The sequence below is a fragment of the Bos javanicus genome, chromosome 11, assembly GCF_032452875.1.
Source record: "Bos javanicus breed banteng chromosome 11, ARS-OSU_banteng_1.0, whole genome shotgun sequence".
Classification (NCBI taxonomy): Eukaryota; Metazoa; Chordata; class Mammalia; order Artiodactyla; family Bovidae; genus Bos; species Bos javanicus.
The window spans coordinates 5,666,508-5,685,094 of record NC_083878.1 but is presented as its reverse complement, the minus strand read 5'-3'; the positions used below and the strand labels follow the sequence as shown (position 1 = coordinate 5,685,094).

The window sequence follows — 18,587 nt, the reverse complement described above, 5'->3', positions numbered from 1 at the left end:
GAACCACGTGACCTGCATTGAGAGGTGGCTTCTTAACCACTGAACCCCCAGGGAAGTCACTGTTATCTCTAGTAAGCTTAATGTAGTTTTGGACATTTATAAGTTATTCAGATGTTGACATTCCATTAGCTAGTACTTCTCAAGACCAGTTCTGGCTTCTCCTCTTGAGAGTTAAAACTTTCCAAGGGTGTTGGTGGAAGTACTGAAAATCACTGAAGATTGATGGGACTTCCCTAGTGGTCCAGTGGCTAAGACTCTGCCTGCAATGCAGGGAGCCTGGATTTGATCCCTGGTCAGGGAACTAGGTCCCACATCCTGCAACTAAAGATTCCATATGATGCAACTAAGAGTGGCGCAGCTGAGTAGATAAATAAAATATTTAAAAAGAAAATCACTGAAGATTGAAAGAAACTTCTAGAACATTCCAAAACCTCAGGAGACTTGAAATTATTTTGTCTTAGAGAAAAGAAAGCACAGGGATAATTTGAATATATGAATACTGGTATTCAGTTGCTCCCTCAGGGAGAAATTATCCTTATATTTTACCATGAAAACTGTACAGTTCATCTCAGCAGTTAATAGATGAAACCCATTATGAAGGAAGAGTGTAAGCCTTCTTTTTTTCCAAAGATGCCCAAGAAAGGCTATTGCATGAACTTTTTTTCTTATGCTATGTTGTCTTTAACATTCAGGATTCTTTTTTCCTACTTTATCAGAATCCATCTGAGAAACCTGATGTGTTTAGAAATAACAGTTCCTCAGTTTTACATTTCATACTGAGCTTACACTGTGAAGAGGATCAGGAGGTGTTAGACGGCATCCTTCCAATGGAGCCCAGCACTGGTTTAAAGAGACAGTTTCCGAATGACTCAGAGGATGCACACGATGTGAATGCCCCTGGAAAAATTCCCAAGAAAGGTCAGTAGGCTGTTTATCTTGGAGTATGTGACTGTAGACTTATAGACTGTTGGCTGATGCTTAATACACTTAAAAAATTTTTATACAGGCAGTTTAAGATGAATAATGAATATATCACCTTTCAGATTATAGGCCAGTTTCAGTGGTTACTTCTATAAAGACTTCACAGCCAAAAAAAGCACAGAAATTTAGGTATAACTTTAACTTTTATTCATGACTTATAGATAAATAATGCCTGTATACAGTCAGGCTTCAGTACATGTGAATTCAGCCAACCACAGATCAAAAATATTTGGGAAAAAAATTTTCAGAAAGTGCCAAAAAGCCAAAGTTGCTTTTACCCTGTGTAACAACTATTTACATAACATTTACATGTATTGCTATAAGTATTATTAGTAATCTGGAGATGATTTAAGGTATAGGTATGCCTCATTTATTGTGCTTTGCAGATTATCATTATTACTATTTTTGACAGATTGAAGGTTTGTGGCAAACCTGTGTTGTCAGGAAATGGTTAGCCTGTTTAGCAATAAGTTATTTTTAATTAGGGCTTCCCTGGTGGCTCAGATGGTAAAGAATCTGCCTGTAATGTGGGAGACCAAGGTTCGATCCCTGGATTCGGAAGATCCCCTTGAGAAGGGAATGGCACCCCACTCCAGTATTCTTGCCTGGGGCATCCCATGGACAGAGGAGCCTGGCGGGCTACTGTCCATGGGGTCACAAAGAGTCAGACACGACTGAGCGACTAACACTATTTTTAATTAATATATGTGCATTGTTTTTTTAGGCATAATGCTACTGCACACTTAGTGGAATACAATATAGCGTAAACATAAGGTTTTTTTTTGAATTTAGTAATTTCTGGCTGTGCTGGGTCCTTGTTGCTGCTCGAGGGCTCCCTCTAGTGGTAGAGAGTGAGGGCTGCTCCAGTTGCAGTGCTCAGACTCCTGCAGTGGCTTCTCTTCTGGCAGAGCGGGCTCTAGGGTGCTCAGGCTTCAGTGGTTGCAGCTCCCAGGCTCTAGAGCACAGGCTCAGTAGTTGCGGTGCACAGGCTTAGTTTTTCCTTGGCATGTGGGATATCTTCCCAAGTCAGTGATCAAACTCATGTCTCCTGCATTGACAGGTAGATTCTTTAACACTGAGCCACCAGGGAAGCCCAAATATAAGTTTTATATGCACGGAGAAACCAAAAACAGTTTGTATGACTCAATTTATTGCTGTGGTGGACTGGAACAGACCCTGAGATACCTCTGGGCTGTGCCTGTGTGGGAGGGTGTGCTTAGGTTATACGCGAACACCACACTGTTTTCTGTAAGGGACTCCATCCAGCATCAGGAATCTTGGCTTCCCTGGGGGTCCCGGAACTGTCAAGGACATTTAAAACTCATTTAAATGTGTCCCTGCATGCGTGCTCAGTCGCTTCAGTCGTGTCCAACTCTTTGTGACCCAGTGGACTGTAGCCCACCGGGCTCCTCTGTCCAGGGAATTATCCAGGCAAGAATACTATAGTGGGTAGCTCTTCCCTTCTCTAGCAGATCTTCCTGACCCAAGGATTGAACCTGAATCTCCCACATTGGGGCATATTCTTTACCATCTGAGCCACCAGAGAAGCCTGTAACACACTTTAGCCAGAGGAAATACACTTCATTGCTTTCTCTTACCCAGATGTGCAAGTGTTAATTATAGCATTTAAATTTTTTCAGAGACCGACTCCTTACCCCAAAGAAATGTGAACTCTAACACAGGAGAAAGTGAATAGCTCCCCATAGAGGTGGCTGACTTCAAGTGTGCCCTTTGTATGAGATATGGTGACATAGCATCTACGCCACTGTGAAAAATCCAGCCTTTCTGATTTTGTATCCTAAACATAATGGGCTTTAAAAAAAATTATTTGTTTTAATTGGAGGATAATTGCAATATTGTGATGGTTTTTGCCATCCATCTGTATGAGTTGGCCATAAGTATACCGGTGTCCCCTCCATCCTGAAACCCCCTCCCCACTCCCTCCCCACCTCATTCTTCCAGGTTGTCCTGCTTCATGTGTCAAATTCCCACTAGTTATCTGTTTTACATCAATAATGTGTATATTTCAATGCTGTTCTCTCAGATCATCCTACGCTTTCCTTCTCCCACTGAGTCCAAAAGTCTGCTCTTTACCTCTGTGTCTCCTGTTGTCAGAAATTAAAAGATGCTTACTCCTTGAAATTACTCCAGAAATTAAAAGACGCTTACTCCTTGGAAGGAAAGTTATGACCAACCTAGACAACATATTGAAAAGCAGAGACATTACTTTGTCCACAAAGGTCTGTCTAGTCAAGGCTATGGTTTTTCCAGTGGTCATGTATGGATGTGAGCGTTGGACTATAAAGAAAGCTGAGCATCGAAGAATTGATGCTTTTGAACTGTGGTGTTGGAGAAGACTCTTGAGAGTCCCTTGGACTGCAAGGAGATCCAACTAGTCCATCCTAAAGGAGATCAGCCCTGGGTGTTCATTGGAAGGACTGATGCTAAAGCTGAAACTCCAGTACTTTGGCCACCTGATGCGAAGAGCTGACTCATTGGAAAAGACCCTGATGCTGGGAAAGATTGAGGGCAGGAGGAGAAGGGGACGACAGAGGATGAGATGGTTAGATGGCATCACTGATTCAATGGACATGGGTTTGGGTGACTCCGGGAGTTGGTGATGGACAGGGAGGCCTGGCATGCTGCGGTTCATGGAGTTGCAAAGAGTCGGACACGACTGAGTGACTGAACTGAACTGAACTCCTTTTGTCAGAGAAATTACATAAACCTTAACAATATGTGCTTCCCTGGTGGCTCAGAGGTTAAAGCATCTGCCTCCAATGAGGGAGACCTGGGTTCTATCCCTGGGTCAGGAAGATCCCCTGGAGAAGGAAATGGCAACCCACTCCAGTATTCCTGCCTGGAGAATCCCATGGATGGAGGAACCTGGTAGGCTACAGTCCACTGGGTTGCAAAGAGTCGGACACGACTGAGCGACTTCACCTTCACCTTCAATAACAATTGCTTTATTTTATAAAAATTGGATAAGGAAGATGAAAACAGAAAATGGGTATAAGTGGTTTCTAGAGTTCTTATAAAATGAATAGATTCTTTGAAAGTCTACTGTGGACCTGTCTTGCTGAAAACCCAGATGTTTCTGCAGGTTGCTCTTTGAACCTGTGACTACGCCCTGTGGACGCACGTTTTGCCTGAAATGCCTCGAGCGCTGCCAGGATCACACCCCTCATTGTCCCTTGTGCAAAGAAAAACTTTGAGAAGTAAGTATTTCTCTGGAAATGACAAATCCAGGCACTTTTAAAATTTGGCCTCCACCTCCTCTCCCTTCACATGCAGCTTTTAATTCCTTGGTCCCTTAGCTCCCATTTTCAGTCCTGACAAAGTCAGCTCTTTTTGCTTTTGTCTGTGTCTGTGTAAGTAGAGAGCAAAGCTAGAGTCAGCCCACAAAGCAGGGAAGATTAAATTTCAGTTGAAATTCATAATCTTAAATCTGAGACTTGAAACGCCATTAGCATTTTTACCATGCCTCTCTGGTAGCTTCAGCTTTTCACTCTCCAAGGTGATTCTTTGATACTTTCTTGTCTTCCACCACCTGCTACTCACTCCGTCTCCCCTCCTTGACCTGATTCTCCATGGAGAGTGTAGACACCAGCAAGATGGGATTGCCTCTTCCTTCCTCCAGGCGAACCCTGTCTCCTGAGCTGCTTTCCTGCGGGAGGGACAGCCCGCCCCTCCCTCACAGGGCCGACCTTCCATCTCTCTCACCTCAGTCCCTTTTGTCTTCTAGGACCCCAGCTCCCACAAAAGAGAGCTCTTTTTCCTTAAGAACTGATTACCAAAAAAAAAAAAAAAAAAAAGAACTGATTGCCATAGGGACTTCCTTTGGTGGTGCAGTGGTTAAGACTTAACCTTCCCCTCCAGAGTGTGTGGGTTCCATCCTTGGTTGGGGAGCTAAGATCTGACATGCCTTGCAGACAAAAAACCAAAACGTAAAACAGAAACAATATTTTTACAAATTTAATAAAGACTTTAAAAATAGTCCACGTCAAAAAAAAAACAAAAACAAATTCTTAAAAAGAATTAAATACCAAGCAGTATTATTTAACTTTGTTTTGTTACAGTTGTTGGCAAGCAGCAATTTTAATACGACTGCTCTTGCCGAAGAATTAATATTTCGGTATTTCTCAGATGAGCTGTCTGACAGAGAATCTATGATGAAGAAATGGTGGAGCTGTCACAGTAAGTCCTCGTGTTCTAGGTACTTCGTGCTGAGTAGAGGTTACAAGAAGAAAATCTGGCTAACCTCACAGCTCTATCTCAGTTTTTTTTTCCCCCTCTTTGGCAGAGAAATTGGCCTCAAAAAAAAAAAAATTAATTGCAAAGCGTTTATGGAATTTAATTGAAGAAGGTTGTAAGAAATATTCCAAAAGTGTGTTTTGACAATTATATGGCTGCTTTTTATATCTAAATAAGCAATACTGAGTTTTTCAGAAGTGAAAAGGCACAGTTCATTAAAAACAAAAGATGTTTGAAAACGGGCTTTTTTCCCCTCAAAATAGGCTTGACAGTTCTTTTTTCTTTTAAAGTGATTAAAGTTTTGTGTTGTAGTGACCTGTAAGGATTGAGATCTTATCATTCTTCTAGTCTTTTTTATTTATTAGTAGACATCTGTCATTTTTGCTTTCATCAGAATTTTTTCTTATTTATTTTTCTTGTGATGTAACCGACGTTTAACATTATACTAGTTTCAGGTGTACAACGGAGTGAGTTGATATTTGTGTATATGGGGAAATGATCACCGTAGTAGATCTAAGTTGACATCTGTCTCCAGACAGTTACAATACTTTTATTGTGATAAGAGCTTTTTAAGATTTATTCTCTTAACAACTTTTAAATATGCAATACAGGATTATTAACTATGGTCACCATGCTGTGCGTTGCATCTCCAGGACTTATTTTATAACTAGAGCTTTGTGCTTTTTGACCCCCTCCACCCATTGCACACACGGATACACACACAAGCAGATGCACACACATACGCACACGCACACACACACACACACTCTCTCTCTCTGCTGGTAACCCTGTCTGTCCTCTGTCTATGAACTTGGTTTTGTTTGTTTTTAGATGCATATACAAATGAGGTCATATAGTTTCTGTCTTTCTCAGACTTACGTCACTTAGCACTGTGCCCTCAAGGTCATGAGAATGTGTTCATAGTGATCTTAAGCACATTCTCTCATCAGATTAAATAAGAGGGCTTGCTGAGCGCTTTCTCACGCTGTGACTGTTGACTTTCTTTTCCCGCCTAAGGCTTAGGCAAACCCGTGGGTTTTGTCATTAAGAGAACTACGGTTGTCATACCCTTCCGTATCTGACAGCTCCCACATCTAATTAACATTCCTCTTACCCTGCAGTCTGACCAGAGATGTGCCCATCTTTGTGTGCGCCATGGCCTTCCCCACCGTGCCCTGCCAACTCCACGTCTTTGAGCCCTGCTATTGGCTTATGATACGAAGATGCCTGGAAATGGGCACCAGACGGAGTGGCATGTGTTTATCTGCTGAGCACGCAGGGTAAGAGTTCACGCTTCCAATGCAGGGGATATGGGTTTGATTCCTGGTTGGGGAAACAAGATCCCACATGCTGAGTGGCAGGGCTTCCCTGGTGGCTCAAATCGTAAATAATCTGCCTGCAACATGGAGATCTGGTTTTGATCCCTGGTTGGCAAGATTCCACTTGACAGGGGAACAGCTGCTCACTCCAGTACTCTTGCCTGGAAAATCCCATGGACAGAGGAGCCTGGCGGTCCAGTCCATGGGGTCACAAAGAGTTGGACAGGACTGAGCGACTAACACTGTTAATTGTGAACATGCTGTGTGGTGCAGCCAAAAGATTAAAAAGAGGAGGGGGCTTATAATTAAATGCATCATTTTTCTTGGAGAACAATTTAAGATGATGTTGGTAATCTCTAGTGGCTCCTGTTACACATCGAAGTATAAGCCTGGGGACATCTGTGTTGTGACTCCACCTTTCATTCTAGTCTTGGCTCCCAGTCCTTCCCCTTGAACATCACAGCTGCCGATTCTCAGCTGTCTCTCTCACTTGTCCCGCCAGGATCCCGGAGTACGACTGCACGCTGGCAATCAAGGACATCAGGACATTCTCCTATGGCGGCTCCATCATTGATGCTGTAGGGATCAGCCGCTTCCGGGTTTTGAGCCACCATCACAGAGACGGCTACAACAGGCAGACATTGAATACTTGGAAGATAAAAGGGTGAGTAGTCACCCCTGCAGTGCCAGCTCCGTCCCCTCTCCAGCCGCTCTTTCTGCTCACCTTTGGGCAGCGCGCCTCACGGGCCAGAGGGCAGAATGCAACCAGGTAAACGGCAAGGTCTGGGGCACAGGGAACTGGTTGGAAGATGATGACTGAGTGTGGTGGCTCTCAGGGTTCCTCTTCTATTGTTATTTAGTCGCTAAGTCATGTCCGACTCTTTGCAACCCCTTGGACTGCAGCACGCCAGTCTTCTGTGTCCCTCACCATCTCCTGAAATTCGTCCAAGTTCATGTGCATTGAATCAGTGATGCCATCCAACCGTCTCATCGTCTGTCATCCCCTTCTCCTCCTGCCTTCAGTCTTTCCCAGCATCAGGGTCTTTTTCGATGAGTTGGCTCTTCACATCAGGTGGCCAAAGTATTGGAACTTAAGCTTTAGCATTAGTCCTTCCAAACAGTATTCAGGGTTGATTTCCTTTAGGGTTGACTTGTTGGATCTTGCTGTCCAGGGGACTTTCAAGAGTCTTCTCCAACTCCACAGTTCGAAAGCATCAATTCTTTGGCGCTCAGCCTTCTTTATGATCCACCTCACGTCTGTACATGACTACTGGAAAAACCACAACTTTGACAATACGGATCTTCGTTGGCAAAATGATATCTTTGCTTTTTAATCAAATTAAGAATGGTTGTGTGTTATAATCTAATTCCAGAGTCTACCCCACTTTTCATAAATGCTATAGTCTTGCAGTCAGAAAGGACCTTAGTGGTTTACTCCCATTTGACAGACGAGGAAGTTCTACCCTAAGGCGACTGAGCAACTGGCTAGCATTCCCACATGAGAGGCAGGGATGAAGCCAGAACAAACCTGGGCCCCCTGGAGCTGTTTCTGCTCAGTGTTCCTACGTAGGATGGAGCCTTGCTGGGCAGTGAGGGGGCCCAGGCAGCAGGGTGTGTCCTCCTGAAGCCGTAGGATCTCCCTGGCATCAGGCTCAGGCCGTGAGTGCACTGTTGCTGTACAGCATGTCTTTTGAAGTACAGTTTGGTGGCGTGGAGTACAGGTTTTAAACTGCTAAAACTCTTTGACTTGAACTTCCCTGGTGGCTCAGGGGTAAAGAATCCGCCTACCAGTGCAGAAGACAAGGGTTCCATTTCTGGATTGGGAAGATCCCCTGGAGAAGGAAATGGCAACCCACTCCAGCATTCTTGCCTGGAAAATCCCATAGACTGAGGAGCCTGGTGGGCTATAATCCATGGGTCACAAAGAGTCGGACACGACTAAGCAACTAAACAACAACTCTTTGACTTGTAATTCTGCTTCTGGGAATCTATCCTGAGGCAATGACAGCCCCTTCTCACGCACATATGGAAAAAAACACTTTGCATAATTACTTAATATTATTTGTGTTATCTTATTAATAGAATACATCTTATGTGAATTGTTGAATAAATTATGGTATATTTTAAATGTAGGATTGCATGTAGCTGTTAAAAATGATTCCTAATAATATCAGATGCGTTTTTATATTAAGATAGTAAGAGAACCATCTGGGTGTTACCGATGGACATGGGATAGATTGGGCACCACTGTGTAACAGTGCAGATTTCTGCGTTGAGCTTGTGTACCCGTGTGTGCGCGCTCCGTCCTGTCCGATCTTTGCACCCTGTGGACTGCAGCCCGCCAGGCCCCTCTGTCCATGGGATTTCCCAGGCAAGAGTAGTGGAGTGGGTTGCCATTTCCCTCTCCAGGGGATCTTGCTGACCCCGGGATGGAACCCACATCTCCTGCGTTGGCAGGCAGATTCTTTACCAGTAGCGCCACCTGTCCGTTTATTGAAATGCTAATGAACTACTGAAGTGCTAAATGCCAGGGATCTGCTCAGCAGACGTGGCCTTGCTCACTGTGTAATGGACACACAAGTGTGATAATGAATCGCTGAAAAGGCTGTCTCTCTTCCTTGACCAGGTGAAAGGCCCAGAGTGCGAGGAACTCTGTGTGCTGTAGTTTATCAGCAGTCTGTGTCCTGGTTTGTGTCACTTTAGGATCCCACAAAAGAGCAGATTTTAAGCCATTTTGGATCGATGCCAGACAGAGAACCTGAGCCTCAGGTATGCTGTGCCGATATTTCATAGTGCTGATATTCCTGCCGTCATGTGTCGAGACACATCACACTCCAGCGAAGCTTGGCAGTACCTGCTCTGCTGCCTACTCTGTTATGGCCGTTTATGAACCATCTCATTTATCAACAGCCCAGAGAGACACCTGGTAGAGTAGCATGTGCCTTGTGGAGCAAAAATGATAAATGCTTTCTGATAAATACTACGTGAAGGTAATTTGTTTTCTGTCAGAAATCAGTTTATTCTGATTGGCTGTCTCTTTTGTACTTCTCTCACCAACATCAGAAGATTTGGTAATTGTCGTCCCATCAGCAGGATAGACCCCGTTTTTTGTACCTAATCCTGCCTTACCTCTAATGAACAGGCATTGAATAAATGAGAAAATTCTCTGTCATTAATTTAGAAGCTTTCCTAGTCCTCTGTCCCATCTTCATGGGCTTTCTCTCTGCTCCCAGGAGTGCTTCAGTGATGCTCTTTTTTTTTTCTTTTATTATTTATTTTTATTGAAGTATAGTTGATTTATAGTGTTGTTAATTTGTTATACAGCAAAGGAATTCAGTTATACCTGTGTATGCATTCTTTTATTAGTGTTCTTTTCCATTTTGGTTTACCATAGGGTTTTGTTTTTATTGGAGTATAGTTGCTTTATAATGTTGTGTTAATTTCTGCTGTACAACAGAGTGAATCAGCCGCATGTGTACATACATCTCCTCCCTCTTCAGCCTCCTTCCTCTCCCCCAGCATCCCACCCCTCTAGGTCATCCCAGATCACTGAGCTGAGCGCCTGTGTTATATAGCACATTCCCACCAGCTACCTGTTTTTACACATAGTAGTGGGTATATTTCAATGCTACTGTCTCATTCGTCCCTCCCTCTCCTCCCCCCTCTGTGTCCACAATTCTGTTCCCTACGTCTGCTCCTCTATTTCTGCCCTACGAATAGGTCCATCAGTATCATCTTTCTAGACTCCATGTACATGTGTTAATATACAGTATTTGTTTTTCTCTTTCTGACTTACTTCACTCTGTATGACAGACTCTAGGTTCATCCACATCACTCCAAAGGACCCAGTTTTGTTCCTCTTACGGATGAGTAATATTCCGTTGTATTTCAGTGATGAACAGGTTTCAGGTCTGTGAAGCATTGCTAAGTGCAAATGGCTCGTCTCCCCCATGTTTGGACCACGGAGCCAGGAGGGGCGGAGAAGGCAATGGCAACCTACTCCAGTACTCTTGCCTGGAAAGTCCCATGGATGGAAGAGCCTGGTAGGCTGCTGTCCATGGGGTTGCTGAGGGTCGGACACCACTGAGCGACTTCACTTTCACTGTTCACTTTCATGCATTGGAGAAGGAAATGGCAACCCACTCCAGTGTTCCTGCCTGGAGAATCCCAGGGACGGCGGAGCCTGGTGGGCTGCTGTTTATGGGGTTGCACAGAGTTGGACATGACTGAAGTGACTTAGCAGCAGCACCCAGGAGGGGATGGTGCGGGCTTGTGACTGAGAGTGTATATTTCCTCCTGCTGTGCCCACTCAAGTGTCCTAGAGACGGGAGGGGACAGGGCCAGGTCTTGGCAGGTTTAGGGTCAGGTGAAGTGTCTTTTATATTGTTTTCATCAATTTTCCTTTCTTTTTGTGTCTCTTGGTGGCTTGTGTCTTTTACTCTCATGTGAGTTCTGTCTTTCCAAACCCAGGAAAATGCTTTGGGTCAAAAGTCACCCTCAGGCATTCCTCACCCTCCGCTCTATTATAATCTCTGCTCCTCCTCTATTTTGTAGCTCAGATTCAGAAAGCAAGGTGATTAGGCTAGCTTGATGACAGTATGAATTATCCTTTTTTCTAGGTGTTTTTGCTATTAACCCAAATTTTTCTCTAATTGTAACACATTGCATGATTGTCATGGCTTAAAAACAGCAGAAATTTATTATTGTACAGTTTGGGGATTAGAAATCCCTCTCAGGTCTCACCAGGCTGTGATCACAGTGTTGGCAAGACTTGATTCCTTGCTGGAGGCTCTAAAGGGGAATCCATTTCCTCCCCTTCTCTGGGCTTGAAAGGCTACTGGTGTTCCTTGGCTCTGGCCCCTTCCTCCATCTTCCAGGCTAGCAGTGTTGACCTCTGACCCTTATTCCATAATTCACACCCACCTCTGACCACAGCCCAGAGCAGCTCTTTGCTGGAAGGACCTTTGTGATGAGGTTGAACCTGCCAGGAACAATCCAGCATCATCTCTGCACCTTTCCAGGTCCCTGTCTCGCTCGCATCTGCAGGGTCCCTGCCGCCGTGTAAGCTGCATAGTCATGGGCTTTGGGAACCTAAAGGTGAACACCTTTGGGAGACCGCCTGTCTTCCCACTGCAGAGGATTTTAGGTCCTATGTGGGAGGTATTTTTATGCTGAAAGTAAAAGTGTTAGTTACTCAGTTGTGTCCAGCTCCTTGCATCCCCATGGACTGTAGCCCGCCAGGCTCCTCTGTCCATGGGATTCTCTAGGCAGGAATACTGGAGTGGGTAACCATTCCCTTCTCTAGGGGAATCTTCCCAACCCAGGGATCGAACCTGGGTCTCTTCCACTGCAGGCGGATTCTTTACCGTCCGAGCGACCAGGGAAGCCCCTTTATGCTGAGGCTTTCCCATTAAGCCTGCTACTCGGTGTCTCCCTACTCAGTAAAGTGAGGAGGAAAAGAGGGTATGAACCATAGAGAAGGTCGTTTTGTCCGACACTTCTGCCGTCTTCCCTTGGAGGGGAGGTGGGTGCCTTCTGCACGGTGACGTGGGTGGCGCCATGCCCTTTGACCTTGGTGCCATTCTTCATCTCTCACCCTGAGCTAAGGTGAGCCCGGAGCCACCCTCCCTGGTTCCCAGTTTGGATTCTGCTTGCTTCTGGAATGGGGATGGAGGAGAAGGAGGGAGACCTGGGTATCTTGGTTTCAGTTCCAGGAATATTGAAAACAACTCTGTGGTTACCTTTTGCTCAGAGCTCAATCCAGTAGTGCCTGTTTGCTTATGAAACAAAGGCTATCAGGTGGCATAATAATTCATATATATATTTAATAGTAATTCATTAAATGGGGTTCCCAGGTGGCTCAGTTGGTAAAAGAATACACCTACAATGCAGGAGACCTGGGGTTGATCCCTGGATCAGGAAGATCCCCTGAGAAGGAAATGGCTAACCATTCTAGTATTCTTATCTGGAAAAGTCCATGAACAGAGGAGTCTGGTGGGTTACAGTCCATGAGGTCACAAGAGTCAGACACGACTTAGCAACTAAACCACAATGCCACGCACATGTATGTATTTAACAGTAACTCATATATATAGCTATTTCATATATATGTATATTTGTCTCATTGACTTTATTATAAGAATTGTAACAGTCAAATTTGTACCTATACTGTTTCTTTATAAACATTTTGCTTTGTAGAGCATGTTTAGAAAACAATAACAGAACATTGGAAAGTAGAGATAAAAATTACGATCGCTTCTTCTAATGGGTCATAGACTTTGAACTAGAGCTTTATTATTATTAATTTGGCTGTGTTTGGTCTTATTAGTTGTGGCATGTGGATCCAGTTCCCTGACCAGGGATTGAACCCAGGCCCCCTGTATTGGGAGCTTGGAGTCTTAGTCACTGAACCACCAGGAGAATCATGAACTAGAGCTTTAAGAGACTAAGAACAACTAATTCATGAAGAGTTTTCCGTGGAAGATGCGTCTCTTGGCAGGTTCTTCCTTATGTGAATTTCCCCCATTTAAGTGTGTAACATACAAGTAAGCTTTGTCTTGGCTTCCCTGGTAGCTCTGTGGTAGAGACTCTGCCTGCCGGTGCAGGAGACACAGGTTTGATCCCCAATCCGGGAAGACCCCACATGCCACAGAGCAGCTAAGCCTGTGCGCCACAAGTACTGAGCCTGTGCTGTAAAGCCTGGAAACTGCGAGTGCTGAAGCCTGTGCACACTAGAGCCCCTGCTCTGCAACAAGAAAAGCCACAGCAATGAGAGACCTGTGCACTGCAACTGGAGAGTAGCCCCCAATCTCTGCAGTTAGAGGAAAGCCCACGCACCAGCAAAGACCCAGCACGGACTGAAATAAATTATAAAAAGCTTTTTAAAAAGTAAGCTTTGTGTTTTAGGGCTGAATGAATGGTGCTGCTGCTGCTGCTGCTAAGTCGCTTCAGTCGTGTCCGACTCTGTGTGACCCCAGAGACGGCAGCCCACCAGGCTCCCCCGTCCCTGGGATTCTCCAGGCAAGAACACTGGAGTGGGTTGCCATTTCCTTCTCCAATGCATGAAAGTGAAAAGCGAAAGTGAAGTCGCTCAGTCGTGTCCGACCCTCAGCGACCCCATGGACTACAGCCTACCAGGCTCCTCCGTCCATGGGATTTTCCAGGCAAGAGTACTGGAGTGGGGTGCCATTGCAGTGGACCTTAGAGAAGGCAGCATTTAATTCTTGGTCGTGTTGATGAGACAGAAGACCACATTGAGAATAGGCTTCTACTTGAGCTGCTGATTCTGTCTTCCTTTCTTTTGCAGAGTAACCCTAGTGGTCCTGCGTGGTCCTGGTGGATGCTGGCGGTGTTGCCATTGGCACAGAAGGCTCAACTGGCCACACTGGGCATGATCTCACTCAAAGAGCGCCTGCTTGCCATTGGGCGAATATTAGTCATCATCACGCGTAAGATGAATAGTCGGCAAGAGCTCATTAATAGCAAGGAGAGAAATAGTTGATTTCTGTCGAGGCTTCTGGAAGGCCTTGAGTTTTTATGAGGCGTGCCAGGGACGGACAAGTTAACATCCATCCATCATGCTTTGTAAAATGCTTGTTGATAGGGTTCCAGAATGGAACACTTGGCAGACGTTGTCTCCTACTCAGAAGTTAAGTCTGTTCTAGATGGAATCTGACTCCGTACAAGGTCAGCCTGAAATCTGAATGGATCCCATGGTTGGAAAACAACCTAAAAAAATCTCTCTGGAACAGATGCTTCCAGTGCTCAGTACACTAAAGATGATTGATGAGTGGTTTAGGTTTTGCCAGAAAGAAGATTGCCTTCCCAGTGAAGTGTCTTGCTCCTCCAGACGGGAACAGCTTGCTTGCGTGGGTGGGTAGTAAGAAGGAAACTGTCTTGTTATCTGGAAGCATATTTCTCAGAGTCCGGACTAGCTGAAAACATGCTTATTAGGCTTTGTGTGAAATGGAAGAATCAAACCGTTGTCCATTGTGGGGGGTGAATTTAGTCCTTATCCAGGAAGTAGTATAGAACCAAATAGAGCTGTGTTTTTGTGTCCTGCAGTAGTTCCAACGTGGTAAATTGCACATTTTAACTAAATGAATATCAGAATATAAGAAGGTGTACCTTGGATGTAGAAAAACCTGAAAACAGCGTAGTTGATTTGAGGATATGTATTTGTGCGTGCATACACACCCCCATGCACACCCACACAACACAGGATGAATAAAGGGAGCTAGAATTCCACCCATATTGGGATGTTAAGAATACAACCAAATTAGTGCAGAGAACCCCTTGGAAACACAATGTCTTATTAATCCAGTGGGTGTGAAGCATTTAGAAAATGTTGTGTTTCTACTCAGATTGGCGTTAGATGTTAGACCCATCAGTAAATTTGAGCTCACTGTCCATCCACTGAAAGACGTTAAAAAGCTGCCATGAATTCCGTATCTGTTTATCCCAAAAAAGCACACCAGGACAATATACAAAGAGAGGGAGGTGGGTATGGGGTGTAAATATTTAGCAAGTTTTTTTTTTTCCAAACCCAGCCTAAAAATTTTTTTTTTTTAAGTTTTACTATGATCAGACTAGTTGTTATCTATTCAAATACCGTGTATAACTTCCAACCCCCTGGTGCATATTGATGATGTTAGTTGGAATAACCGTTTGAACACGATGTGCTGACTCATTGTCACTGGCCCGACAGCTGGTATGTTTAGGTGGCTTCTTGGTCTGTGAGGTGGATGTTTTTAATGAAGAGATGATGAAAACCACACTAGAGAGTTATCACAGCTTTGAGTTTTGCTTTATTATTCATTCAAGATATGTGATTTTTGAGTTTTAAAAAATGCAGTTAATGATGACCAGTGGTGATTGGTTCATCAGTCCATCAAGCATTTTTATTAGAAAGACTTCGTAGTCATATTTGTTTTTAGTTGTAGGAGGTTTCAGTGGCTAAAACTCAGTTTCATTATGGAGTGAGCAAATACTTAACTTAATCACAAAGAGAAAATTTGAAGGTATTTTCTAATCCCTGTTTCCAGTGCCTTACATACTGTGTATCTCAAATCTCATCTTAAACATGGTTTAAAGGCAATTTGGCCAAGTGATTTCTAAAATCTGTTATTGATTCATGCGTTGACAATGTGTGTGCCCAATCTCTCAGTCATGTCTGACTCTTTGCAATGCCATGGACTGTATGTAGCCCGCCAGGCTCCTCTGTCCAGGGAATTTTCTAGGCAAGAATACTGGAGTGGGTTGCCATTTCCTTCCCCAGGGGATCTTGCTGCCCCAGGCATCTCCTGCACTGGCACGTGAATTCTTGACCACTAGCACCCCCTGGGCAGCCCCTGCACTGACGGTAGTGGTCACCATTTTCAGGCATTACAGCCTAAGCTGATCACCTGAAAGAAAGCAGAACTGCGGTATACCAGAAACCTCTGTTAGAAGCAGTTCTTGACTGTGAGTGTACCTTGACTGTGGTCTTTCTCTTCTTGAAAATCCTTTTCTACCTTAAAGCCTTATCATTGCTGTTCTGTGTGGGGGTGTCCAGATAACCACAGTGTGATCCTTTCTCCAGGAAATGTCCTGAAGTTAAGTTTCTGTGCTCAGAGTATAGAGTTTTCTCGTACCAGTTGGATACTATTGCTTTCTCAGCCTCACTCTTGAAATGTTGTAACTCGCACAGTTCTTTAACCAGAATCATTGTTAACGTCTTCCTCATTCGGTCTGCCCCTTTCTGAGCCGTATTGTTGTTCTGAGTGTTCTCGTATAAAAGCCTGGTCAGCAGTGATGATGCAGCCCAGAGCAGCGGAAATTTTTTCTTTATTTTTAACTTTGAACTTTTAATTTTGTATTGGGATAGAGCAGATTAACAATGTTGTGATAGTTTCAGGTGAAAATTGAAGGGGCTCAGCCAGACATATACATGTATCCGTTCTCCCCCAAACCCTGCTCCATCCAGGCTGGTACATAACATTGAGCAGAATTCCCCACAGTAGGTCTTTGTTGGTTATCCATTTTAAATAGAGCAGTGTGTCCATGTCCATCCCTAACTCCGTAATTATCCATTCTCCTGGCAAACGTAAGTTCATTTTCTAAGTCAAAAGCTTTTTTTGTTTGTTTGTTTTTGTTTTTTGACACCAAAGGGAATGGACTGCAGTCACTTCATGCTCTGTGTAGCCTCACACCTCCACATCATTCAAAACAGAAGGAGGTGGGTGCTTCCTGAGCACTTGGAGTACATTATTTATCATGAAGTCGAATGAAAGAAACAATATCCCAAGTTGTATTAGGAAGAAAGCTTCCTCTTACAAACTTCAAGGAATCCCAACTCTGGTTTGCTACAAGTCTAGTTAAAACAGCGGTTCATATGCCTCCCTGTTCCTCCTTCCTCTTTTTTTTTTTTTTTTACTATGATAGAGATGTTATGTCTAAGGATATCTCAGAAAATAATGTAATTCCTTGTTCAAAGTCAGAGCATTCCAGTTTAACTTCACTGAAAACTTTCTGGTCCTAATGCTCTAGTTACATCAGAATAAAAACAGAATCTGCTTAGAGTGATAAAAGTTTGGGGGTTAATTTTTCTTCCTTAAATTTAACACTGGAAGCACAGTACACTCTGTTAGATATTTTTCCAGTCACTCTTCTGAGTGACTTGATTCATAATTCCATCCCTGCCTGTGTCTTTGAAATGCAGCTGATACCCTGACAGTATTCTGAAAGTCCAGGCGATTTTGCTGGGGTGGGGGGTGGGTTATCTTGTTCCCTGTGTATCCCTGTCATCTGAACTGAAAGAATATTTTTTTAAAGTTCCAAATTAAAAAAAAATTTAAAGTTTCAAGGTTTATCCATGCAACCACCATAGGTTCTAACCAATTCACATGCCAAATTTTGAAGGGTGATCCCATTAGATGTCTTTGTTTAAACTGCTTCTCTCACCCAAACCAAGAAAATGCCAAGAAAACATTTAGTAAGTTGTAACTCAACTCTTAACATATGTCAAGTCTTAGGACAAGGCTTTTCAGTCATCAAAGAACAAATTTATAGATGGTAAAATTGCTGTGAACCATGATATTACCATTTTGTCATAAAATTATTTGAAAGTTGGCCATTGATACAATGAAAATACTCCATTGCCTGACCTAGCTGTATTACATAAAGGCATTCGGATCTATGACCTGCTTTTTAAAAAATATTCATTTGTTTCTTCTCCTTCTTGTCTGTCTTTATATTTTCTCCCACCACTTAAATTACTGTTTAAAATTTAGATGCTGTCTTTGAAATAATAAAGAAATCTAAAAAATATGGAGAAGAATGAACATGGTTCATTAGGAGGAAAATCAATGAGGGTGGTTTCTTTCTGTGTGAAGCGCAGGTTTCATTTTACGCAGCTGTGCCTGGAGTCAGCTAGGGAGGTTTCCCTTCTCCCATTTTAACGTGGGTAGCAGTGGCAGCTTGCAGGAAGAAGCTCTCAGTGCTTAGCACACCATCCGTCCTGAAAGGCCCTGTTCTGATTCTGTGGTTCATCAGCACCTAATTCCCAAGGAAAGTGTGAGTCGCTCAGTCGTGTCCAACTCTTTGCGACCCCATGGATGGTAGCCTGCCAGGCTTCTCTGTCCATGGAATTCTCCAGGCAAGGATACTGGAGTGGGTTGCCATTCTCTTCTACAGGGGCTCTTCCCGACGTAGGGATTGAACCCATGTCTCCTGCGTTGGCAGGTGGATTCTTTATCATCTGAGCCAGATTTGAATGGTAGGGACATCTGTACCAGCCACACAGGTGAGATTGAACCCTGAATGTTGCCAGATATCACCTCCTCTCCACTAGGCCTAAATGCCTAATTCTAAGCCATTGACTTCTGTGTCCTCGAAGAAGGTCTTTTTACCGTTACAGTTCCTTACCTGGACTTTTACTGCTCAACTTAATGCTGAAAAAAAAAAAAAAAAAAAAAACAAGTACCAAAATTTGCTGAATCCTATAAAGTAGCTTTTAGTAGTGAATCTTAAGTATGTATCAAAAAGACAGTACTT

At 43.7% G+C, this 18,587-nt stretch overlaps 1 protein-coding gene across 1 annotated transcript in view; it reads left to right on the top strand.

Moving 5' to 3' along the window:
- Window positions 1–18,512, top strand: part of LONRF2 (LON peptidase N-terminal domain and ring finger 2) — a 32,102-nt gene extending 13,590 nt beyond the window's left edge. The window contains 11 exon segments of the mRNA XM_061431320.1: window positions 717–918; window positions 2,622–2,748; window positions 4,085–4,199; window positions 5,061–5,139; window positions 5,142–5,178; window positions 6,357–6,515; window positions 7,057–7,184; window positions 7,187–7,218; window positions 9,181–9,214; window positions 9,217–9,323; window positions 13,861–18,512. Coding sequence (XP_061287304.1) covers window positions 717–918; window positions 2,622–2,748; window positions 4,085–4,199; window positions 5,061–5,139; window positions 5,142–5,178; window positions 6,357–6,515; window positions 7,057–7,184; window positions 7,187–7,218; window positions 9,181–9,214; window positions 9,217–9,323; window positions 13,861–14,055 — 1,215 coding nt within the window. The 3' untranslated portion in view covers window positions 14,056–18,512.
- The last annotated feature ends 75 nt before the right edge of the window (window positions 18,513–18,587 follow it).